Source organism: Diplotaxodon limnothrissa, linkage group LG12 (assembly GCF_057381915.1).
Source record: "Diplotaxodon limnothrissa isolate DT_005_m linkage group LG12, D_limnothrissa_male_GT1.1, whole genome shotgun sequence".
In the NCBI taxonomy this organism is placed as follows: domain Eukaryota; kingdom Metazoa; phylum Chordata; class Actinopteri; order Cichliformes; family Cichlidae; genus Diplotaxodon; species Diplotaxodon limnothrissa.
The window spans coordinates 26,875,749-26,900,722 of record NC_140607.1 but is presented as its reverse complement, the minus strand read 5'-3'; the positions used below and the strand labels follow the sequence as shown (position 1 = coordinate 26,900,722).

General features: G+C 40.8%; 4 protein-coding genes across 15 annotated transcripts in view; 2 read left to right on the top strand and 2 right to left on the bottom strand.

The window, feature by feature from the left end:
• Positions 1-333: 333 nt before the first annotated feature.
• LOC146621434 (intracellular hyaluronan-binding protein 4-like) lies at positions 334-3,525 on the top strand. Of its 2 annotated transcripts, none has more exons than XM_085368450.1 (8): positions 334-565; positions 1,027-1,159; positions 1,659-1,799; positions 1,885-1,956; positions 2,048-2,122; positions 2,428-2,599; positions 3,089-3,268; positions 3,463-3,525. In XM_085368450.1, the coding sequence occupies exons 1-8, from the start codon at positions 334-336 to the stop codon at positions 3,523-3,525; spliced, it is 1,068 nt and encodes a 355-aa protein (XP_085224576.1). The 2 variants fall into 2 exon arrangements, with proteins under 2 accessions (XP_085224576.1, XP_085224575.1); XM_085368449.1 differs by having other exon boundaries at positions 3,457-3,525.
• Positions 3,526-3,968: 443 nt separating this feature from the next.
• Positions 3,969-15,814, bottom strand: cdc14b (cell division cycle 14B). 9 transcript variants are annotated; one of them, XM_085367389.1, is made up of 16 exons: positions 15,503-15,814; positions 14,268-14,358; positions 13,651-13,726; positions 13,121-13,213; positions 12,920-12,996; positions 11,969-12,035; positions 11,734-11,884; positions 11,418-11,648; positions 11,176-11,314; positions 10,767-10,932; positions 10,592-10,689; positions 6,866-6,913; positions 6,648-6,773; positions 6,032-6,200; positions 5,052-5,117; positions 3,969-4,957 (listed from the first exon to the last, which is right to left on the bottom strand). In XM_085367389.1, the coding sequence occupies exons 1-15, from the start codon at positions 15,609-15,611 to the stop codon at positions 5,094-5,096; spliced, it is 1,665 nt and encodes a 554-aa protein (XP_085223515.1). In that variant the 5' UTR covers positions 15,612-15,814; the 3' UTR covers positions 3,969-4,957; positions 5,052-5,093. The 9 variants fall into 9 exon arrangements, 8 of the variants coding, with proteins under 8 accessions (XP_085223515.1, XP_085223516.1, XP_085223517.1 ...); XM_085367390.1 differs by lacking the exon at positions 5,052-5,117; XM_085367391.1 differs by lacking the exon at positions 6,032-6,200.
• A 128-nt stretch (positions 15,815-15,942) lies between these two features.
• prxl2c (peroxiredoxin like 2C) lies at positions 15,943-19,609 on the bottom strand. Of its 2 annotated transcripts, XM_085368447.1 has the most exons (6): positions 19,348-19,609; positions 18,977-19,045; positions 18,757-18,810; positions 17,574-17,679; positions 17,350-17,484; positions 15,943-17,245 (listed from the first exon to the last, which is right to left on the bottom strand). In XM_085368447.1, exons 1-6 carry the CDS (start codon positions 19,528-19,530, stop codon positions 17,115-17,117), a joined length of 678 nt encoding a protein of 225 aa, XP_085224573.1. In that variant the 5' UTR covers positions 19,531-19,609; the 3' UTR covers positions 15,943-17,114. The 2 variants fall into 2 exon arrangements, with proteins under 2 accessions (XP_085224573.1, XP_085224574.1); XM_085368448.1 differs by lacking the exon at positions 18,757-18,810.
• A 2,204-nt stretch (positions 19,610-21,813) lies between these two features.
• The window catches only part of fbxl17 (F-box and leucine-rich repeat protein 17), a 231,330-nt gene continuing 228,169 nt past the window's right edge, over positions 21,814-24,974 (top strand). For both annotated transcript variants that reach the window (XM_085368445.1, XM_085368446.1), the window contains exons 1-3: positions 21,814-22,001; positions 23,861-24,357; positions 24,559-24,918. In XM_085368445.1, the coding sequence (XP_085224571.1) occupies positions 23,881-24,357; positions 24,559-24,918 (837 nt within the window). In that variant the 5' untranslated portion in view covers positions 21,814-22,001; positions 23,861-23,880. The remainder of the gene's footprint in view (positions 22,002-23,860; positions 24,358-24,558; positions 24,919-24,974) is intronic.

Sequence of the window (24,974 nt, the reverse complement as noted above, 5' to 3'; positions counted from 1 at the left end):
GACTCGTAGGCCTCCAGCCTGACTAAGCACAGAACCATCTCTGGCAGAGGAGCTGAGCCAAGCCTTTGCAATGCAGACTGTTGATGAGCACGTGGGCGTGGTGTCGCTTGCATCCACACGTGCAAACATTTATTTAAAAGTGTGCCGAAATATGCTGGAGGCATTTGTTGGATGTTCACTGGGGCAGCATAGTTCCGACCGTCACAGCTCTTTTGTTCTAGCTGAGCTGGAAAACGGTGCTTATCTTTATTGTCTGATACTTGAAAGCTGTTTGATCATCTCGAGGAGGTAATTATTTAAACTGTTTTTTTTATTCATCATTAACAGGCTAACATGCTGCCGGACGCCTACGGGTGTGCTGTGGCGAACAGGTTCGGGAGTCTTCTGGATGATGACACGGATCCTTTCGACTTGATCAACGAAGTGGAATCAGAAAAGACGAAGAAGAAAAAGAAGAAGAAGGAAGAGGAGGAGAAGAAAGCAAAGCAGAAAAAACCTGGTCAGAAGGAGTCCCAAAAGGACCGACGCCTCCCTATGGCCCTGGATGTTCAAGAGCCGGTTCCAGGTAAGTACTGCGACACACTGCACAAATCCAAACGATTCTGGCAGCTGCTGGGGTTTCCAGACGGGGTAGTCCAGCCAAGAGTGGCCAGTTTGCCTGAGCTTTGTCAGCTGGTAAAAATGTGTGGTCAGCGAGGTGCACATGTGCATGCTGTCAGAGGTGGTTATATCCCCACTATCCTCTGTGCAGAAATCTGGGTCAAAGTGACGCTTGTCTAATTTTATAGATAATTCCAGAGGACATTTAAGTACATAGATTCAGCTATTGGACTGAACCTAAAAAATGGATTGGAAAGAGGAAAGCATGTTAAATTGTTGTTTTCCTCCTGTAAATGTAAGCTCAGTGAGGTTTGAGAGCATAAGTCTGATACTGAGAATTGCATTCAGAAACATAGTTTTCCCCAAATAGTGATTGCTACCTTATGACTCAGTTCAGTACGTTACCATCTCGCTTTCTCCCTTCAGTCCGTAGGCAGCTGCCACGTCCTGCACCTGTGTCTGAGAGTGGGGAGGGCAGAGAAGAAGCCCAGAAGAAAGCTGCTGCTGGGCAGCGTAGGGCCAACCAAGAGGAACCCCCACAGGAGTTTTCAGTTTCTAGGTTTGCATTCCATGCTTAATAAAAATATCTTTATTTAACTGATGTCATATAAAAGATGACATACCCAGTCTTGATTAGTGTTTCAGCATATGCTTGCATACATAAACATTATTTCATACACTCTTACAGGAGCTTTTGTTGATTAAAAGCTCTCCTAATATTTAATGTCACCCAACAATGTCTAATTATACTATGGAAGCTTGTTTCTGCAACTATGGGGGGGGGGGGGGGGGAAACAAAGCATTTGTTTGCCAACCAAATTGAAATTTCAGGTTATAGCTTACCAATTCAGACTTCTGAGAAAAGAATTCTAAATTAAGAAAACTACATTTTAAGTTGAGATGCTAACCCAAAATTTGGACTTACTGATTGCAATAAACCCCTACCCCACCCCCTCCCATGGCATAAACAAGCTTTCCTAGGATACTGCTGTCAGCTGGGTTTGAAATGTGGATGTTGTCACATGAATAAACTGAGTTTTAATCTTCTTTTTTGGCAGGCCTTCCTATAATTCAGACTTTGATCTCAGAGGCAAAGGGGGGATCAAAGGTAGGAGAGCAGGAAGAGCTGGAGGAAATGCAAGGAACCCGGACTACTTTATTCTGAGGGGCAAGAGGGAATACGATCGGCACAATGGAACGTAAGTCTTTGTAAAAATGCCGCTTGTCCCTGATTTTCCTCTGTCTCGTAACTGTGTACTGATGATCATTTTGTCTTAATTGCAGAGGTATACCTCCTGACGATAAGAGAGGAGGAAGAGGAGCTTGGAACTGGGGCTCTGTTGAAGAAGCTGCAAGGTAAGTGGGTAGTTGATAAACATGAAAATGACAACATTTTAATTCTTGCAGAGAATAGAGGTTCTGTTTGTTCATGTCCGTTTTTGTACAGTGAATTCATGGATGGGACATCTCCAATCAAATCTGAGGACTCCCAGATAACTGTAGAGGAAGACAATCCGAATCAGTGAGTGAAATGCACAAATATCCTTTCTTAAATTTACATCTGTACCACCGTGACTTATTTAGAAGTGACGGTGGTCTTGTTTAGCATCTGTGCAATGAAAATAGAGGAAAATCTACAATTTAAAAAAAACAAAAACCCATTCAACAGTGTGCTAGATAAAATGTTCTGTGACGAGCTTTAATTGATGGGGAAATTTGGGATGTCTGTACTTGGCAGTCGCACATGAGAATTGTCATTTGCAGGAAGTGGGAATAGGGAAAAAAAGAAATGGAAGATGATTTATTTGTTTTCAAATGATAAAATAGAGCAACGGAGGAGGAGGGAGAGATGTTAGTCCAGGTTGCTATGGAGATGACCCTGGATGAATGGAAGGCCATGCAGGAGATGAGTCGTCCCAAAGCAGAATTTAATATCCGCAAAGCAGAAGGCAAGATTCCCTCCAAAGCCAAGGTCATCCACGAGTCAAAGCATGTGGAGGTGAGCGTGGAAGATGAACTCTGGAGGCTATATGGGTTGGTTTTTGTTTTTTGTTTTTTGTTTCCCCCATTTTGTTTTTATGAATAATTTCTGCAGTTTCTCAGAGTAACTAAAAATCGTGTGTGTGATGCAACATTACTGCAACATAGGCCACCGGCAGTTGTGTAAGTTTGTGCACCCTCAGTTGTGGCTCCTTAGGGGCTAGTTCATCTTGGCTGCTAATGAGGTTAATTTGAGATGAACTGTAACATGTGTTGACATGCCTGTGCATATTCGGGTAGTTTCTTGACTGTGCAGCAAAGCAAGCCATTAATAAATTCAACGAGACAGAATATCTATTGCCGAATAATCAAAGACTGAGTAATAATCAAAATATCTATGGATGTTTTTACTAACATAAAAAAAGCAAATGCTATAAAAATAGTTTAGTTTTCTGTTCAAATAGTACTCTTGCCTTCTGTATATTTAGTGTTTGCTTCCAATTTCTAGACCATCAAGGTAAATATGGAAGATGAAGGAAACTTCCTTCGCAGGTCTGTGAATGATATCACCTCCCTCTTGGACATCAATTTCGGGAGCCTTGGACGTCCCACTCGTGGTGGCCGAGGAAGAGGAGCACGTGGTTGTCCTAGCAGGCGCCCAGAGAGTGTCAAACCGATATTGGAGAGGGTATGTCTGTATTTGGGTACAGAATTTGGGACAGCGCTGAAATGCTCCAACCTTTCATATAGCTTTTATTGACAATTGTGCATTTGAGGTTTATTTACTTTCTGAAGGGTAAGAGGGGTACTCGTATTTGTGTGCCCAGAGCACAGTTAGCATATTGTTTTATGAATGACGTGGTTTTTCCCTATTAGGCGGAGGATGATCTGGCACCTAACCCAGATGACCCAGAAGACTTCCCAGCACTATCAGCAGGGAGATAACTGAGTAAAACCTCATCTCCTGATGTGACACATTTATTGTTTTTGAGGTTTTGGGTTCAATTGCACAGAATACACTGTTCAATAAATAATTATTTTGCAAGGTTAACTTTTTGTTTTGAACGCATCACTGAGGATTTAAACTCATTTTTCTTGTCAGCTGGTTGACAGGTCTTCAAATAACTTTCGCATGGGACAGTATTGTGGAAGTAGAGCCAAAGAGTCAGGCATGAGACTGCTCTAAACACCCAGCCTTCTTTTTGTATAATGGAGGATATTCTTAATATGGTCTTACAGCTGAGCACAGCATCTCCACCTACCTGCTTCTCTTTCCAACTGTTAGCAAGGGGCACCCAGTCTGGGGGTTTAAAAAAGGATCTGGGAACAACCATAATAATTGTGCTTAAAACATGTAATGAAAGGACTAAGCCAGAGACATACTTGGGTATACATTTATTAAAAAGTATGATTCTGTGCTTCAAGCAAATGTCTTCCATGGATTATGAAGGTGAGTTAGACCAGGCCCCGTTAGGACCACCCACTCATTTATAGGATGATCTAACAGTACAAAATATTTACAAAATACAGAGTATATCAAATGTTGACATATTTACAGTTTAAGTACAGGAGCTGAAAAGCTTCACAAGTAAGAGACATCAGATATTCAATAGAGGTACAAATGCACATGTCGCCTTGTAATCGGAAGGTTGAGAGTTCGAGCCCCGGCTTGGACAGTCTCTGTCGTTGTGTCCTTGGGCAAGACACTTCACCCGTTGCCTACTGGTGGTGGTCAGAGGGCCCGGTGGCGCCAGTGTCCGGCAGCCTCGCCTCTGTCAGTGCGCCCCAGGGTGGCTGTGGCTACAATGTAGCTTGCCATCACCAGTGTGTGAATGGGTGGATGACTGAATGTGTAAAGCACTTTGGGGTCCTTAGGGACTAGAAAAGCGCTATACAAATACAGGCCATTTACCATTTTGTGATGGAATTACTGCCAATAGACTTAACTATGTCCATGGCAAACACACAATGCAAGGCCCAAGATCAGGGACTCGGGACAAATTAAAGGCCAATTCTATCAAATACTTCCCACCATGAACCCTTATCAGAATAAGTTCTGCACAGTGCTCATTTTGGAGGAAAACTCCTGGATCCACACATTCATACAATGATTCGATCTGATGCTGCTACTGCATGCTTCAGTTAAGTAGAAACAACCAGGCAATGATTAAAACTAGCAGTTCAGTTCATGATTCTATGTTTAAAAAGAGTCCTATGGATAAAATGGCTTGTAATCATAAAATTTTGAATGAAGTATTTGTGGTGTTTCTGTAACGTCTCTTCCCCCCACGTCAGCTGTATAGAAGGTAATGTATCAGATTTTCCAGATCCACAGGCTCACCGCAGTAGAGGAGCTCTAGGTTTGGGTATGGAGTGACTACAAAGAAGAAGGGGGAAAAATAGAGTTATTTAAGATTAAATCATTACAATACTAGAGTAAATGCAAGACAGAAAAGTGAAGCGGTAGATACCATAGCCTGGAAAACCTAATGGATTGCAAAGAGCTGCGAGCTTTACATCCTCTGGAGACGGTACGTCTGTTGCATATATGAAACGTAAAAGGAGGAAAAGAAGGGAGGTGAACATTAAAGATTGGCTCAAGAAAAGAATGCACACATGGCTACAGAGTGGTAACAACAGGCCAAAGGCAGAGTGAAGTGAGGCGCACAAAGTCTAGAGAAGCTATAGCCAGCCATACTCTCAAACAAACTGTTCTCAGAGAACATGCAGGGAAAATGTTTGAATGAAGCAGCAGGGGGATTGTGCCAAGTGGAATTTAATTTGGCATCCTGATAGTGGTACATATGCACCATCAGATTTACTACATGTTAGACCTGGACAATATCCAGTTATATATAAAGGTTAGTTCATCTGAGTAAAGAATCTGAGCTGGGTTGCACCTTCATCAAATTCATAAAACAATATTTATTAATAGTATTTAGTTTCTCTATGTAAACCTCATTAGCCTTCTGTCATGATGAAAAAAATGCAAATTTCTCTACACTGAAAGGATCTGCAGTACCATTTTGTTTTACTTAATGCTTAAATTAACTGAATAATTAAATTCAATGAAAGTATTCACCTGTTTATAATTAATCCATTCCTTCATTAAAAAAAATGCATCCAAATGCTTCCACTTTTACCTAAACTGTAAGATCTTAACTGTTGTTGGTGGAAACAGTCTTTTTTTTTCAAGAAACATTTTTTGAATGAATCACAGGTTTTGTTTCAGTAGGCGATGCAGCCCAGCCTAGGAACATCATGTGATTATGGCACAACCCCTTTTTTTGAAAACTGAAGTGAAACGACATGTATTCCAAGCCTCTGAAATTTTTGCTGAATTTGCACAGGCACTAAAGATCATATCTCTTTTTGCATATTGCAATTTTTGGCTCCTGTGCAAATGCAGTCCAAATCTCCACTTGGCTTGTGAAGATCTAAGGAAGCTTGCCTGTAGATGGACCTGTCCCATGCTTAAGCTGATGGGAGAGCCTAAGTTGGTTGTGACACTGGCTGTCTGTCTATGGCTGTCACATGGTTCACAACACATTGGGTCTTTGCCACCAGCCACGACATGCAAGTTGCCTAGGGACCTGACCAGTCTGGTGTTGCACAGGGAGCTGGTAGAGAAAAGGGAAGCTGTTAATGTACTCAGCAAGCACTCATGAGTGGCTATAGCCTCTCTATTTTTGTTTTTTTTTTTTCAGTTTCAATGGTACATAGAGGAATTAAAATACAAAGCATGTATTATTATTACAACAGTACAATTTCACATGTAATGACTGAAGTTAAAAATACAACCTACAGACTGCTTTAAACACGCATTATTTATAATGGCCAGCAGGGGGCAACTAGGTAAACACTTTCATATTGAATATACATGATGTCCTATCTGCAGATTATGGGTGATGTCAAATTGCAGCTGCAGCAATGTTTTCTGTCTAGTCTATGATCCAAACTGAAACATTGTTGACCTTTGTGGATAATTTTAACTGTATAACGTATGTAAAGTCTATCCGGGAAAGTCAGTTCGGGCAAATAAGTGTTATTTAAATTCTTCCACTGACCTTCCTCCTGTTCCATTGGCTGGAAGGGAGGTTCTGGTCCTTTTCCTGCTGTCTGACTGGTCAGATAGAGCCAATGGGCTAACACTTGTCTTACAGCTCTGAAAACTTGCCTGCAAGATGACTCCGCTGCAGAGGAGACATATTCATTAGTCTAAGCCCTGCTTTATGTCAGTATGTGTATGTAGGTGTGCATTTTGTGTGTACATTGTACACTTTACCTCAGGGACTGTGATGAGGATCTGGTGTGCATCTTATTCTCCTCTTGTCTGTGAAGACAAAGTAACATAGCAGTAAAAAATGTGAAACTTCATATGTATATGTAATGAACTACACTTCAGAGTGGATAGCAGGGGAAAGGTTTGCATGGTAATGAGAAAAAATGTTTTGTTTTTAATGTGACAGTTTTAGCCGTGTGAACAGAATATTATTGCATTCAGCAGCCAGGTAGGATTAGTAGAGCTAAGTTAAAGCGAGGAGGTGGCACTAAAACTTAAAGAGAGTCTTGATCTGTCTTAGTCATTTCCATCAGCAGCTCTTAATTGTCTGCCAATTTAACAGTTGGGAATAAGTCAACACAATAACCAGCAAAGCATGATGTGTAAAGGTGACGGGGTGATGGGAATGTTTATGGTACAAATCATCATGTACAAAAAATGCTGACAAGGTCAAGGCAGTAGCCTTTGATGTTTTAGATTTTTAAAAACTGGCTCTGCTCATTAGCTTTGACTTTACAGTATTTGCAGAAAGAATAAAGGAACAGTAAGATGATTTTGAACAAATTTCTGATTCGGGTTGGGAATTAAAAAGAGACTGGGGGCTCACTTACAGCATTCTCAGTTAGAGCTCCAGAAGGAGGGGCAGGGCAGGTTTTGGGGGGGCTGACGGGCAGTAGAACTCATTGAAATCCTAACCCGTCTATACAGAAATGCAGGATGGAAGAAGGGAAGCCATACACAATCCACCACAGGGCAAGGCTACACAGGGAGGAGAGCAGCATGGCTACCAGCCATCTGAAAGGAGGACAAATCCAACAACAAGAGCAAATGGAAAAAAAGGGGGAAAAAAGGAAGGAGAGACAAGAGACGTCTGGGCAGGACATAAAGCCTCTGATGTTGTGCTTTTCCACTGGGACTGGATTAGATGAATCACCTTTTGTAGAGCCTTTCATCCAACAGTGCCAAACAGCATATTTTTGTTCATCACTTGCTCTGTTGTATAAGCAGTCAGCCATAAAGAACCCAACTAATGTAGGAAGTTTAAAGTAGGTTAACTTACTTGAGGAAAAAAACAACAACTTTATTTTACTTAAGTTCTACATATTTATAATAAATATAGGAGTGAGTTTTTTTGTATCGTAAGCTCCTCAAAAGTACTTGAAAATAAAACACGATTCTAGGAAAAAAAAGAACCCCAGGCAGCATTTACAGACATTAAATAGATAACAGTATCCCTGGTACTGAAATTGTAGTGATTGATATAAGCCTGCCAATGAAGGAGATGGGCTCTGTTTAACAGAAACATCTAAAAATAGTCAGATCCTACAAGAATTAAGCACCCATTTCTAAACTCTGTCCCACACTTTTAATAGAAGCTAACAGAGATGGACTCCTGCAAGAGTAAACAAAGCTCAGATGGTATGCATACACTGATCCAGTCACAAGAGCAATGGAAAAACAACAGGCAACTGACAATGATCCCAGCCCAGCATTAAGTACATGTTAGACACAAACACAGAGGCATGTGCATGCGTGCATGTCCAAGGGTTTCATGCCTGTTGCCATGCGTGAAGAGGCAGAAAAGTGAAGAAGTTCTGACAGTCATCGTTCTAATCGTCCCTGGAGTTTAACATGCATATTGGTGTTGCATAATAAACCAAACAGTGGAGCCAGATGGTGATGCTCAGCTGGAAATGGAGCATTAGATGTGTAGCAATGCATTCCCTGCAGCAGCATATGGCCTGTAGTGCAAGCAAATCTCCCTTCAGCCTCAACTCTCTGTTTTCGTGCAACTACCTAGCCCATAGCCCCTAGCCCACAATGTTTTTCTAATGCTTTATGTGATAACGAGGATCTGGAGGATTTTACTATCCAAATAACAGAATTTAAAGACACTAATTAAACTCACAAAACACTCGAAATCATAGCTTAGTCCAGTACCAAAGAACTACTGCCAATTTACACCTAAACATTAATGAATCAGCTGGCAAATTCACTACTTTACCAAGCAATGAGGAATTACGTACTGCAGATGAGAACAAGGTCAAAGCTTCCCTGATTCAGACTTTATCTTGATGTGAGCCAAGTCAGTCGTGCAAGCAAAGCAATAAAACATTGAATTCAACTAATCCCGATCTTATTTAAAACCGTGATTGGTTGAATAATTGGTGCTGTTAACTTGAGAGCTTTTATTGTGACTCAGAGGATACCACAGATATGCCTTGATATCAAAGCAGAACAGCTCGGTGTGTCCATGAGGCAGATAATGAAAGGCGTGTAAATGTAATGCATCCACTAAGTGCATAACCTCTTCACACCAGTCATCAAAAGAAAAGAAAAGGAAGAGAGAGAAAAAAAAAAAGGACAACTTCAAATCTGTCACACCATTCGCTGGCTTACCAATATATATTTTTTTAAACAGGAAGAGGATGTCGGCTAGAAAGGAACTGACGTGCACTTACCTCCAACGTACAAAACCTCACATCCTCTCTCTGTTTTTCCTCTCCCCAACTCTTTCTCTGCCTCTCTCTGCTATCTTTTGAACGGCAGGCAACACATCGGCCACACCGTGCCCATGAGGCTGCAGCAGAACACTACCACCTGCCTGACATGGGACAACAAAAGCCAAAGCCATATGGGTACATTGGCAGAGGCCGGTCAACCATACTCTGCCATACTGACCAACCTTCCACAGCTTTGAATTATATGGACACAAATGATGTGGACTTGGGCAGAAAAACAACAATAGAGGAAATTTTAATAATCTTTTAATGACGTTGTTGTTCAGTAGAGGGTTAGGTTTTGCACTTTAGCACCCCCCACTGGCATAGAGCGGGAAGCTCACGTCATAGTTGTCCAAATACGGCTGATCGTTTCTTTTTTTCTTTCTTTCTTCTTTTTTCAAAGAATTAGAAAAGCTAATCAATATTTGTTGTCTCAGCTACAAAGTTTATCTATAGAAAAACTTTCTGTTGACTTGAATGAGTGACCTAGTTACACTGATTTCATGATAACCTAGTGACAGATAAGCTTTATATTGACTTGGCTTACATATGCTTTTGTCCAAACTGAACTTTTTTAAGCTTCTGACCAAAGAACACAGCTTACACACCATCAGCACTTTAGCAAAAGATTTTCATAGAGCTATCATCTTTAGCTTCCACATTGTTCATGCCTTTCTAAATTCAACCCACAAAACAGTTTTTCCTGGAAAAGTGTATATCAGATAACTAAAATCCAACCCTGCAAACAACTGTGTCACTTTGAGCCTAAGTATCTGGGCTACCACTTTCTCATCTTATTGTTTATCCTCACTGATTACACATGGTAATAGGATGACTTTATTATACTCTATCCGTATGAGATGAAATTTGAAAAAAGAAACATGGTTATTAAAATAATGCAGATATTCCAAATGGTTTAAAGTACAGTATTAGGATGAAATTGTATGGCATGGTTAAATGAGGGCAGCCCTGCCAAATCCTCAAACCCGACTCCCAAAGCGGACTACCTGGAAGAAGTTACTGAGGAAGACAGAAAGCTTACCCAACGAAATGATAAATGTAACCAAAGAAATCCTACATGGTCACTTCCTGGTCATCTTTTTTATGCTTTGAAAAACACTACTGTATACATGTAATGATCCAAGGGACTGATTCGCTCATTTTACTGTACTACAGCACAATGGTGTGATGCATGATGAGGCTTGCAGGCTGCCTGGATACTTACGATAGTGAACCCGAAGATGATCTGGCCTGCCTCTTGCTCTTAAGAGCTCGTAATTTATCACCCTGTGTTAGGCCATTTCTCTCCTCTTCATCATTGTACTGCAAAAAAAAGAGAAAAACAATGAGCAGAATGAATTATTAGAATGAAAGACTTAAGACTTTAGTTTCAAACTCACCATTTCCATCTCTTCTTTCTTGGATCCTCTGTTCTTGTTGCTCCCATTGATGGTTATGTCATCCACTCCAGATAGGATCCTGGTTACAGCCATCTTACCATTCTCACGTTCATTCAGCATCTTCTCGCGGAAAACATCTCCTTCTGCCCACAGACTGTTCTGCTTCCTGATACACAAACCACACAATGATTTTCTTGCCAAACCAAAAATCACATGACTTTAAGATTTTTCATCATCTAATAATTTGTTGCCTGAAACAGTGTTGTTTCAAACCACAGCTATAAAACTTAAACTGTGGTTAATTTATCTAGTTTAATCTCAGATATGTATCAATACAAAATACTTTGAAAGTATTTAAAGATTTTTTAAAATGTGACATTTTGAAAGTCCTGCTCTAGTGAACACTTACTCTTCAACAAAGTTCTGCTGAGGTCCAATGATGGACCCTGGTCGGCAGATCCGTATCCAAGCGATGGCCTCTGCTGCAGTTAGGCGGTAATGTTTCATCATATAGCAGGCAATCAGAGTACCAGTCCTTCCTAGCCCAGCTAAAACAAAAGAAAAGTAGTGTGCATTGAAATTGTGCCGTAAACAGGAAACCGAGCAAGGTTTATGTAGCTACAAGTACGTCTTGCACCAAAAAAACCCTACCTTTACAGTGGACTGCAATGGCTCCTTCAGCGTTCTCACAGATGTTGAGAAACGTCCTAACAATAGAATCATTCGGTGTGCTTCCATCCACAAAGAAGAGGTCCTGATGTTCAAACCCAGAGTCTGTAAAACGTCGGGCATCATACATCTTCTTGTTGAGTCTGATGATGGTAGTGATGTTGTGCTTCCTGAAGTATGGGATGTAGGCCTCAGGAGCGTGCAAAGGGTACCCTAAAATAAGAAAGGAAAACATTCTTGTGAGTTCAGGATGTGTTAAAATGTGGTGAGACATAGTCCTGTAATGTACTTTAATTACCATTCTCTATTTTGCTTTTTGGATGCGGCCCACTGAATGCAAGGAACTTTCCTGGAATGATCCAGTTCAAGTCTCCATTTTCTGCTCTCTCATAGTGCTCATATTCTTCCACATCAAAGTTAGAGAAGTCGAGCCAGCCATAATGCAAAGCCTAGCGGAGCGTTGAATTGAAAGTCATTTTGTTAGGGTGTGTTAATACAACAAAGAAAAGGAATTCATTCTTTAAATGACATACTTTGTGCACACCACGAAGACAGTCTAGGATGTTCAGATTGTACATGCAGGTTCCAAATGAAGCATCTCTGTAAAATATAAAACATATTTAAGGTTCTGCACAACATACATGGGATTTCATATTCATTTAAACACTGAATATGATATCACTTCTTCTTATTCTGAACTCTTTCTCTCTTTCCCTCTCAAAAAGCATGTGTGACCCCTCCTCTTAAAGGTCCCTGTCATAATTCTGATGAGCCACAGTAGCATTGTGCTTTAATCTTGTGTTGTAGTTGGGGCTAAACAGTGCTCCAATATTTAATTTGCTGTGCAATTTCATTGAGGTATGTTAAAGTGGACCTATTATGATTTCAAATTTTCTGTTAAACACATGTTGTTACAATGGTGGATGCTTATATTAAACAATGTCTGCAGGAAACCTATGTGAATTTAAGCTTCTGACTGCTCTATAACCTTGGTTTCCAATATGTTTTACTTCTTTTTGGATAGTTATAATGATATGATAACATGCTTTTGAGGTAAGCCAATCAGAAGAAATTTAGCTCAAAGGCGGAGCTAAAATGAGCTAAATTTTTTTACAAGCTTGCACCAATGTCCGCTATTTATAACTAAGTGTTATTTTAATTTGTGAATGGTGCAGAGAAACTCTAGTAAAGTCCAGTAAGAGAAACCTGGAACTGGAAATTTAGCTTAATAGGTCCCCTTTAAGAAAAAACAATAACTAGAATAGAAATTAATCTATTATCATTTTCCTTTAATCAGTATAGTTTAACCCTCCCACCCAGCTCCTCTTATCACTTAACAGTCTCCTTGATTAATGAAGAGAGGCTGAAACCAGAAACTTATACTTTCAGTCAGAGACACTTGAAAATCAAATTAAAATGCGAATGGCAGTTAAAACTGTTATTATTAAATTAGTCTGAGTAAAAATTGTGTTGCAAACTGTTACCTGAATGGAATATATGATGAATTTCTTGACATCAGCAGACTGTAGGCCTCCTCTGGCAACATATTTAGATGCATTACCTATAAATACAAATGTGCAATCAGCAAATGCCATATGTATTACATGCTAATATAATTTCTGTTACATTAGGCACAGCACAAGTCCATAAGTTATTTGTAATACACATGTTTGCAAACAACTTACTGCATATGAGCCTATTAGATAGGCAGCATTGGCTTGCTTCTTCTGATCTCCACATGTATAAAATATGATCTTCTTCCTTGAGAGTGTAATGGACTGCACAAATACATTAACAACATGAAATTACAGGTGATTCTTTATTTATTTGAGTGACAAAAAAAAATGATTACCTGTATAACTGAAAAGTTATTCATTAGGTCTACCAAGGATCAACAAGCAAAGATATCTTAAATTGAAAAGGCTGGACAACCATCAATAAATCAATCATGCACAGGAGCTCAGCTGCCCCAGCCTGTGATCAGCATCTTTTCCAGCTCACATGCAAATACACGTAAACTGTCTCAGCACAAAGCAATAACGCAAACATGTTTGCACTATTAGGTACATAGATTAAACAATAAGACAGCTGACTGTATTACATAAAAGCCCAAACACTACTTTACTTTGTTTACCTACTGTAGGTATAAAAAGCTATTGATTGAACCCCCCCCCCCTTACAGGAACTGCAAATTAAGAGCATCAGTTTACTTTACCTTGAGCTTCTTTGTCAGCTTGCAGCAGAAGCGATAAAACATGGCCAGGTTAAGGGGACCAAAGTCCGCATAGAAGCTAAGAGAGGGAGAGAGAGAAAGCAGAGAACAAAGAGTGTGTCAGTGGCTATTTATGCAGCCAGCTATCATCTCTAGGGAAGTTTCACTAGACAGAATCGGCTACCCAAGATTCACACTGTAAAAACACTGACAGAGTAAAGGCTATATTTAGAAACATCATGGGTCAATCAGAACAGGACAAAAAGCTGCAAACACCAGGTCTTTTTGTAACACTAGCATAAACTTTAAAAGGTCAGTCCTGTCCTAGTGAGCCATCCTTTAAAAGCCCTGATGTTGCTAAAATAGCAAGTAGTGGAACCTCTTTGAAGTTGAATATCTTTTGCAATGCACCATGACATTGCGTAACATCACAGTAAGGGGCAAGTTATGTACACATCTACTCACACAAACCCTACTGTTAAAGATCAGCATTTGATAACATGAGGTGTGCCTATTTTATGGCACTCAGACCAAAAGGAGAGAAAGGAAGAAAGAAAGAAAGGGGACACACACGATATGGAAACTAGTAATCCAAGTAAGTGGTGAGTATGACTACTCACTTCTCATATGCCAGTTCTTCATCGATGCAGAAACAGTGTCTTTCAGCTGTGCTCTTGATCTTTTGCTGAAGTATGGCAAAATACAGTTGATCTGGAGGAACACGACAGGGGAAGAGGGAGGGGACAACATTAAAATAAAGGCAGTTACTTGTTTTTTGTCATGTAAACACATGCATGCTGCTGATTATTAAAAAAACTCTCTTCGTCTAATACTTCTTAAAAGTATTTTTTCTCGCGACTTACCTTTGATGAACTCAATGCACACTGACGAAACATCGTCCGCGGTCATCTTGCAAACTGTTTTGAACATGACGTTTTTATACAGAAACTCACGGGGTGACTTTCTTCACTGAGACTTTCGCATGCTAGGTAAAAAAAATAAAAATAAAACGCGAATAGTTAAGTTTAAAGTGGCAAAATGTAAATTTAAAAGGGATAAGGAAGGTTTCTTTAGTCTTTTAAAGTGGAGAAAGTCACTTGCAGAAGAGGGAAGGACGGAGAGTTTCGTGTCTAAGTGCGTACTCTGCTAAAAATGAGCTCTGCGCGACCCCTCCCCTGAGGCGGTTCTCGGGACGCTATTGGCTGCAAGAGATGCAGAGGACTACGTGATTGGTAGACAAACGCGTACGTCAGGCTCTGCCCCGCCTAGTTCAGTTTAAAGTTCTTGATATTAGACACATGATAGGCCCTGGGATCGTTGCCCAAGCGGTTGCTAGGACGATCTCTTAGCCAGTCAGATTTGTGATTTCTACTTCGACGAACCTCCCCTCTTTCAGCTCACCGAGGATGTGGGAACCAGGAAACGCCATAAAGATATGAAAATAAAACATAAATGGAACTGACAGTGGGTTGACTGTGATATTTATGACATTGATACAGCAAACCACCTCTAAGTATGCACTCGCACCTCACACCGACTTCATAAAACAAAAAGGTGCAACTCTGCCGCAATTCCCTGCTCTGAAATTAAATACCCGAGTAAAACTGCTCATTGTTGGAGGTTTCATGTGCACGGAGCTAAGGTAAATCGAGGCAAAACCCGCTGTAATAACATTAAAGGGACAGACGGTGTCGCCATGAGAGGACAAAAGCAGGGAAAAAATCAAAGACGTTCACACACAATGGTCAGTGCACGACATTTTTGGGGGGGGGGGGGGTTCGCCTGTAGTGCGCGCTTTCGTGCATTTGCCAACTGTGCGCAAAGTTGACCGGGTGCATTCTGCAGACCCCCTTACCTGTTATCTCAATGTAAATATCAGAGTTTGGCTCCGCCTCTGAGCTGCTGTGAGCTGCACAGCGCTTTTTCCTCGACTCGGCTCGCCTCCTTTCGCTCTTGCGCTTCATTTTTTCTCCTCAGGGCTGCTGGACATTCCCGTGCAGCAGCGACAGACACCCCTGCGCTTCACAGTGCGGCGGCTTGTCCTCGTGTTGTCGACGCGCTAATATGTCATGTCTCGCCCCCGATGGTCTGCCTGTGTCTGCGTGCTTCCAGTTACCCGTTCCAACCTCTCTGGTGGTGACGTCTGTGAACAGGGGCAGGTTTCTGCTTTCTGAATCCCCTGCAAGTGACGTATCGGGATTAGATGTCCAATGCCCACCCTTCACCGTTCAGCTGCAGCAGCTGGTGCTGTACCAATAGATAACATATTGGAAATGTAGTCCTTGATGCCAGAGTTTTTCCTATTTGAATGCAACCGTGCTCTGGCCTTGCACTGTAGAGCATATATGGCAGCCAATAAATAACAAAAAAAAATGTCTTTATTTACAATATAATAAACTTTGCAGATTGCAATGGGAATGTGACAAGGTAGTAAAATCAGTGCAACAGCTGCTATTCAGTCTTATCACTACAAAACAGGCACATAATTATACCACAAAACACACTGGAATATAAGGGTTTACTGCTGTTTCAGACCACAGACTGAAAACAGAGAAAATCCTCCTGCATCAAGAACAACCATCATCAGCTCTTGACATGTGATTGGAGACACTGGACAATGCCAGTAGTGCATTTTTTAATGAAACTGTACTATTTGCAAGGCCAGTGATTCTAACCTCTCCCAGGTTTTTGGTCATTTGGTCAGGTCAGTGTCTAGCCTTGAAATAAATAACATACTTGGGAATGCTGGGACTGAAATATTTGTTACGGATAAAACTCTTCTTGCTGCAATTTGTCTATCCTCAACAGTAATGTAACTTAACAGTAGACCACTGGGGGGGGGGGGGGGAAATCAATGTAATGATGAATCCAAGTTAGAGATTTCTGTCTGTAACATAATGGTGTATTTAAGAAGACAAACAGAACATAAATATTCAGTTCTGGGAGGGTTGTCTATAGAGTTGGACAAGGAGAATGACAAATTAGACGTGTTGTCTTATTTGTCAAAGTTTTGCAAGAACTTCTTGAAAACTATATAAGACTACAAAAAAAGAGTGTTGGCTGACATTGACTTTTTCCTCCACAGTCATTGGACCTCAGCCCTGCTAAACATTTAAAGGGGACACTGCAAAGGCCAAGCATTCACTGATTTCTCAAGAAGATATTTGGAACACTTTCAGATCATGCCAGGAAAACATGCCTTATCGGTTTTTGCACAAACTTGCCGCATGCACTTTCAGTTTGAGTGATGTTAATAAAGCCAAGACAGTTGAGGGAAGAGGAGAGAGGTGTGTGTTAAGCTGATAAAGTCATTGTAATGTACTATTTGTCAATCAAGTTGAGTTCAAATGCACAACAGAAGCAACAGAAACTCATTTAGTCGTCTTAGAGTTTGAAGCTGATTGTATATACACTCCATGTGTGATTACAGCAGTGACGTGGGATGAAACTTTCAGGCAGGCACCTAACTAGATGTGAATGATTTTCGGCTTATCGCTGAAGTCAATCGTTTTCTGAGCTCCTGCAAGCTGAAGGAGCCAGTTGATGGGCATGTGGTCCAGGCGGTTCATGTCAAGATGGGAAAAATGGACTTTGGAGCCTGTAGAGAGGGAGAAAACAGTGAGTGTGAAGAAAAAAGATATAAGATATAATGCAGTGGCAACATTAACACATGACATTATATATAGAGAGAGACCAACTTACCAGGTCCTGCAATGATGGCTCCACCTTGTTGATGTAGGTCACCCTGAAAATCAAAGGCAGGACTAGTCATGGCTCTCCATATAGTCTTGATTTGGCCCATAAAAACGCCAGACTTCACATGGGGACTAGGCTGTGCTGAGTTCACAAACACAGATACAAAGACAAAGTTTCATTATCATCTCAAAATAAGCTTACTTATACACTCCAACAGTGTTTTTGCATACCAGAGTCTGTGAATGTCTCCTCTCTCTTCATCCCCAGCTTTTGGTAAATGCGCCTCTCTGGGTCCACATATATTTCATAAGGATACTCCGTGAGCAAGCAGAACGACTACATGACAGAACAAGAAGAAAGAGTACATTTGTCTGGAAAACTATAGTGCCTGCTGTGATATTTATATACACTCATCAGACACTGTAATAGGTACACCTTGCAAAAGTTAGACCTTAATTCTTTGTGGCATACATTCAACAGAGATTTTGGTTCATATTGAATTGATAGCATCACACAGTTGGTGCAGCTTTGATGGCTGCACATCCATCATGCCAAAGACGTTCTACTGGATTGCAGTAGTGGAAATTCTTATATAGTGAATAGTGAATTCTTTCTCTTGTTCCTTGAACTAGTTTTGATTATCTGAGCTTTTTGATGTGTAATCCTGCTGGAAATAGCCATCAGAAGATGCGAATACTGTAGTCAGAAAGGGATGGACGTGGTCAAGATCAATACTCGGGAAGGCTGCGGAGTTTAAAATCACACTCAATTGGTTCCAAGTGGCCCAAGGTGTACCAAGAAAATATATATGCCTTCCACCATTATACCACCAGCAGCCTGAACAGTTCAGAATCAATCCACACTTTCATTCTTTTTTTTACTTCAGATCCTATCATCTGAATGTAGAAGTAGAATTGGAGACTCATGAGACCAGAATGCTTTTTTTCAAACCTCTATTGCCCGATTTTGTTGAGCCTGTGCAAACTGCAGCCTCAGTTTCCTGTACTTAGCTGACAGGAGTGGCTCTAGGTGTGGTCTTTTGCATATTTTGGTTGTAACAAGTGGTTATTTCAGTTACTCGTGCCTTCTTATCAGCTCGAAGCAGTCTGGACATTCTCCTCTTACTTTTCACACAGACAACTGGTGCTCACTGGATATTTCCCCCTTTTTTTTCTCGACCATTCTCTGTAAACCTTAGAGATGGCACTGTGGCAGAATTCCAATAGAGCGGCCACATGTCAAAACCAGACTCAATTAAATCACCTTTCTTCAAAACTTCAGCGAGTTGTTTTGACCATGTCTGCATGCATAAATGCACTGAGTTGCTGCCATGTGGTTGGCTGATCAGATATTTGCTTTAACAAGCAGCTGAACAAGTGTCCAGTGGGTGTATATATATAACAAAATAATTACCTTTATGTGATGATAAGCGGACTGACCTATCACGACCAGTCTAATTTCAGCATCCTGCAACAACACACATGGAATTTTGGATTTCTCATGATCAATTATTTATGTTAATACTCATCAGACCTCCTATTGCTACAACTGAGCACCTTTGCTGCCAGTGTTGCAGCTGTGCTCTTTGTTTTGATAGCCTCTAGTGCAATGGTCCTTACTAAACAGAACTTACCTCCAGTACTTCTCTGGGTATTTTTCCCAAATCATCAGCATACTCTTTACAGCTGTAGCACAAGAAATTCTGCAGGGACACATATTACATAACATGTTAAAAGTCTGTAGTGATGAGAGAGATCACTGCATTTAAAAATTCACATCTTGCGCCATAACATTTATCCCTCTGTCTTCACCTATGAAGAACGATCTCTTCATTCGTCCATTTCCAACACACCACAGGAAATTCTTGGAGCATCTGGCCAGCTACACTTAGGCTCACCTACTTTGAAGCCTATCAAGACCCAGTTAAAAACGCAACTTAAGGTAGGGTGCCTATGCGAACCCATAACTCATCAGCAAAGTTAAGCCAAATGAAGTTTTCCCTACCCGCACAAAAATTATGACCGATTTCCTGTCTTGGTATAGGGTCTTGAACGGAAGAGAAACTCCATGCCGGTCGTAAATTAAACAGTCTTCGACGTCTCTGAGATTAATATCCACAAAACAGGTCACATTTTCCTGGCTTCCTTTAGTTACTTGTCGAGTTATTGGTGAAACTACTTCAGCCATTTTTTTTTCTCAGAGGATCCAGAATTCGCAGTGCTGCTATTTTGGGAGTTGCAATTCAGCCTGGAGGAGCTGGTGCCTGGAAAATTCACGCCCATATGCTCTCTCTCTCTCTCTCTCTCTCATATTCATTGGTTAAACATTGGTTAATATTATCTTAATCTCCGGATTTAGTTGTATAAATAAGGCAATACAAAACAGAAACTGACCGGTGCGTCAGTGCGCGCGCGTTCTGACTTCACAATAACAGTTAGGCAGCATTTATTTATATATAGCCTATTTCAGCTCAGTGAACAACATTGCCATGGATATGAGGCCATTAAAAGCTATTGTTTACAGTGTAGTCGCTCAGATGCGAGAGCAGATACTCTAGCAGAAATTCCGCAAACACTTTTCAGAATAAACATGATGGGTCTTACAGTTGTGTTTCTATGGATTCCAGCCCATTATGGAATAATGGGGAATGAAATGGCAGACAGAGCGGCGAAGGAAGCCACAAGACATGGGACAGTTGACATGGCTGTTAGTTTTGGTCAAGCTGAAGTGAAGAGTATCATAAGGCAAGAAATGAGGAGTAGTTGGCAAAAGCAGTAGGAGGAGGAAAGGAGAGGACGATGGTTGTATACAATACAAAGGGGGGTAGGAGAAATGAGAACCACTGGAAGGAGCAGGAGAGAGGAGATGGTCATAGAGATTGAGATTTGGACATACTGGGTTAAATGCTACATTATTCTTGATTGGGAAACATAATACGGGGAAATGTGCCTTCTGTGGAGAAACAGAAACTATAGAGCATGTGATATTGCACTGTCTGAAAAATCAGGTGGACAGGAGACAATTAAACCAAAACCTCATTAATATGAATATGAAACTGGATCTGGTTGACCTATTGCAAAAGGATTCTGGAAGTAGGAGTTAACAGGCTTTATTTCGGTTTTTTAAAGCGGGAAGAGTGTTTGAAAGGCTTTGAGGTTTTTTGTTTGTTTGTTTGTTTGTTTGATTGTTTGTTTGTTTGTTTTGGGGGTGGGGGCGTCATTTCAGTCCACACTCCATACTAGTGGTGGCGGTAATGCACCAATCAGTTGTTTGCCAACCGCCAATAACATTTAAGAATAAGAAGAACATTGCCATGGGAATTTACAATGAAATACAGTTTGAACTTTACATCCAGATTATTATATATCTCTCTGTGTATATTAAATATATATAGAGTAGACATACTGTACAGTTCGGTACTGTAGAAAATTACATGTGCTATGTATATTGTCGTTAACAGTCTCTCATCTTGTGTTATGTTTATAAATTATAATTTTATGCCCTGATTCTCTCTCCCCAAAGTGTTTTTTTTAGCTCCTCGCAAGACCAAGTTGGCTGCAATATACTGTAGTTACTGCAGAAAACCCAGTTAAGTTACATACAACTATACATTTTATCCTATTTGTGACTTTTAAGTTTTACATTTCATACTTTAGTCTAATACTGCTTGGTGGTCTTGAAGTGTTTAATGCATGAAACGTTTAAGATACAAACAATGAGTTCATTCTGATTAACTTTGATGTATTTTGGCAGTATGTGTATATTTTATGCTTGTTTTATGTTGGATTCATTATTTTAAATTCGCATAATATACAGCTATTATGTTCACGAATAAAATCTGATTATTTGTTGGGAGTGACCAGAATGGACAGGATTAGAAATTAGTGCACCAGAGGGACTGCTCATATCCAGTGCTTGATGATTTAGAGAGGCAAGGCTGAAGTGGTTTGGACATTTGAAGAGGAGCGGTAGTGGATATACTGGACAAAAGGTGCTAAATGTGTAGCTGTCAGGGAAGAGGAAGACCAGTAAATAAAGTAACTGCAAGAATAAAGGTGTTAAGAGTAGAAATTTATAAGGTAGGTAGTGTTTTCTGTAACAACCACTGTCAGTAGATTATTTTGGGGCGGTTGTCCAGTTTTCCTATGGTTAATAAATTAAAAGTTTGTTTTTAATTTAAATGATCTTGTGGCGATACCTCCACAATCTAAACACGATACAAAATGATTCCCATACTCTATTATAATTCCACATTTGTATGCATTAGATAGCTTAATATTTAGACCCTGTGTTTTCTAAGTCAGTTTTCAAAGCTTCATTTACCTATCGTTGAAAAAAATCAATCCAGTGTTTGGTTCTTCTCTATCCCCAAAATCCTGGGAACAGGATTTTCATTGATGGCGAATTACGAATCGCCCTCGTCGGCTTCCTTCTCGCTGCCCTCTCGGTGCGGAAGTGCTGTCCTCAAGAGCAGCAGCAGCAGCAGCAGAGGTACAACCAGAGCTGCTACTGTTTTGGAAGAGCAGAACGGCGATTTAGTGGCCGTTTTTCCTAAGCCCTTGTCTCTCCTTTCGGGGCTCGTCACCGTTCATCTTGACCGTGGAGCTTAGCAGTATTATGCGAGCGCAGTGCGGAGTGTGGGAGCACCGTGTGAAGTGGTGAGAGATGATTGCTTTTGGGGCTATAGCTAACTTAGCATCTGGGGATGGAGCAGGCTAGCCTGACAGAAAACTGCGAAGCAATCGCGTCTTTCTTTCCCTCAAAAACAGCGTTAAGTTCGTGTGAATGTTGAAGGCAAATCTGCGGCAATTCCAGGCAAACCGCAGGTGTCACGTTAAGTCTGCATTGGCTTTTCTACATGCTAAACAAATGACCACCTGTTCACTGTTTACATCTCTGTGTTTTGATTCAGCAGCCATCAACCGGTGCTGCACTGCTGCAGTTATCCGACGAGATTTTTCACGTCCTCAACAAATGTGGATCATTAAAAAACAAACAAAACAAAAACAACCCCAAACCCCCAAAACATTTTTCAAGTTATGCACAGCATCCACGCATGAATCTTTTCCATCGTAGGCAAGCACGGCTGCAAAGCTTGCTGCTCTTTGTTGTGTGCTGTGCTGAGATTTAGGTTTTACTCTTAAATTGTGAGTGTTTTTAACAAATAACATCAGTATTTCATTGCAGTACTGTGTTGTTGGGCTCTCCGGTGCTGAGTTTAATGACACATGTGGTTGCTGTCAGTCTTGTCCATCGTCGTGTCTGTTTCAGCAGAAAGGACTGTCCTGATTGTTGTTGACATACAGGATCAGGCTCAGATTTTTCTTTTCTTTTTGTGTGGAAATCTGTGCCATTATTTACACGAGCCCACCACGATCACAAATACACCCTTCCAGATTAAGTTAATCTCACTCTCCACCCCGTGTGTGTGTGTCAGACAACTCTAGCGTTATCTTGTAAAGTTCCCATCTTTTCTTGAGCATTCTTTCACTGCAGCTATAAAAAACAGCCTTGAAAATATTGAAGGATGGCCATTAGATTTTCCTACTAAAGGTTCATGTTGACTCTTCCTTTAGGGAAAAGAGGAACATTAAAGCAGCTAATGACAGGCTAATAAAGCACGAAAAAAAGCCTCATTAAAAAAGGAGATAATGATAATGATAGCTGTTAGTGATCCTGCAATTTTCCCGTATTATTTTATTTATGTGGGGCAAAACATTGTTAGCAAAAAGACATTTTCTCTTAATTGATGAAATACATCTTTACTCATAAAAATGTATTAAAGTATCAGATATATATATATATATATATATATATATATATATATATATATATATATATGTATATATATATATATATATATATATATATATATATATATATATATATATATATATATATATATATATATATATATATATGTATATATGTTTTGAATAGTCATTTTAAGCAAAAGAAAGGATATCCTTTGTTCTCTTAATTATACAGGGGCTAAATAATTCACCTATGCTATGTTTATGTACTGACTACAATAAATTCGTAGTACTGAGGATGGAAACTATCAAATTCTTTTTTCATTGAATCGTTTTTTCTTCATTGCGTATTTTTTGATGCCAAGTCTTAACACTACAACTTTCATAGAATTTTCATATCATTACAAACTAGCATCTGTCGCTCTCACAACAGCCTTTTTCAGTACATCCATGAACCTCCTCTGAGGTCTTGCTCTTTTCCTCCTGCCTGGCAGCTACATATTTAACATCTTTTGTCCATTATATCCACTAACCCTGTGCTGCACATGTCCAAACCATCTCAGCCTTGCTTCTCCAACTTTGCCTCCAAACTGCTTGACTTGAGCTGACCTTCTGATATGCTGATTTGTAATCCTGTTCATTTTGGTCACTGCCAATGAAAATATGAGCGTCTTCCACTCTGTCACCTTTAGCTCGGCCTCCTGTTAGTGCTGAAACATATATATATATTTGACCAATCCTTTTTTTTTTTTTTGTTGTTCCAGAGTTTCCTTGAATCATCTATATGGGCCATCTTTTTTCGAAAAATGGTTATCGCCTGAAGAAGAGGACACGCAAATTGCATCACAGGAAGAAGAAGAAGAGGAACTGTTTTCTGCACGGGCCCTGCATGCTCTGCTTTATCGTCCACGGCAACAGCGGTGGTTTCGACGACGAGAGCGACCACTTTGAGGCCAACGGGTGTCGACACAACAGCATCACGGGAATCAGCGTCCCAGGTGTTGGCGGAGTCGGCATCGGAGCGTCAGCTGCCACGAAGCTTGCGGAGCGATACGCGACCCTCGCATCTCCGGAGGATTGCTCCAAGTTCTTGTTGTCACCGAGAGAACTTGCTATCTGGGAGGGCCAGGGGAGGAGCCTTTTGTCAGCTGTTCCTGCCAAACTAATTCCACCACCGGCCCTCTTCCGAACCGCTGGTGTGTCTGTGACTGTGCCCATACCTGTGCCTGTGCCTGGCTGCACCAGCGATTACACAGAGATGGTAGGCATCCGGTTCGGAGCATTAATTCCTAATTAATATAGGCTTTTAATAATTTTCAAATAACTGTATTGCATATTTATTTACATTTAACAGCATGAATTTCTTTCTGTAATTGTAACTAAATTTGCCTGAAAATCTGATTCCAAGTGACCTGTCTGTGTGTGTGTGTGTGTGTGTGTGTGTGTGTGTGTCCGATTGCAGGTGTGTAAGAGGAAGTGCTCAGAGGTGCAAAGGTGCACCCCTTGTAAGCAGCCGCGCTGTGCCTTCGCTGCTCCTGATGGAGGGCTGGAGAATGGAGGTGGGGGGGAGGCGGCCTCGAACTCTGAAACGGGCCATTGCCACCTTCCCCTTTGCCCGCTTCCCTCCTCCTCTTCCTCCTCCGCTTCCTCTTCTTCCTCACCTGCTGATGGCTGCTGTGGGTTGGGTCTTCACGCCGATTTGCCCCACAGTTCTGACTCGTCCCCGCCCTGTGCACATAACTATGACGACTGCCAGGCAAGAAGTTCTGAAGCTGCTGATCACTTGAGTATCAATCATCTGCCTTCCTCCATCCTTCTTAAGGTCAGAAGAAGTTTTTTATTTAATGTTTTCATATGGTTTGGTGCAGACAAAGACAC

Bases quoted from the DNA above. Each gene is read 5' to 3' on its own strand.
- LOC146621434 (XM_085368449.1), top strand. From the start codon at position 334: ATGCTGCCGGACGCCTACGGGTGTGCTGTGGCGAACAGGTTCGGGAGT. The intron at 566-1,026 runs GTAAGTACTGCG...TTCTCCCTTCAG, and splicing joins TGTTCAAGAGCCGGTTCCAG to TCCGTAGGCAGCTGCCACGT. The intron at 1,800-1,884 runs GTAAGTCTTTGT...TCTTAATTGCAG, and splicing joins TACGATCGGCACAATGGAAC to AGGTATACCTCCTGACGATA.
- cdc14b (XM_085367386.1), bottom strand. From the start codon at position 15,611: ATGAAGCGCAAGAGCGAAAGGAGGCGAGCCGAGTCGAGGAAAAAGCGC. The intron at 13,727-14,267 runs GTGAGTAGTCAT...TCCCTCTCTTAG, and splicing joins GAAGAACTGGCATATGAGAA to CTTCTATGCGGACTTTGGTC. The intron at 12,036-12,919 runs GTAACAGTTTGC...TATATTTTACAG, and splicing joins TCATCATATATTCCATTCAG to AGATGCTTCATTTGGAACCT.
- prxl2c (XM_085368447.1), bottom strand. From the start codon at position 19,530: ATGGCTGAAGTAGTTTCACCAATAACTCGACAAGTAACTAAAGGAAGC. The intron at 18,811-18,976 runs GTAAGTTCTGTT...GTGTTGTTGCAG, and splicing joins TACCCAGAGAAGTACTGGAG to GATGCTGAAATTAGACTGGT. The intron at 17,485-17,573 runs GTATGCAAAAAC...TTGTGAACTCAG, and splicing joins GGAGACATTCACAGACTCTG to CACAGCCTAGTCCCCATGTG.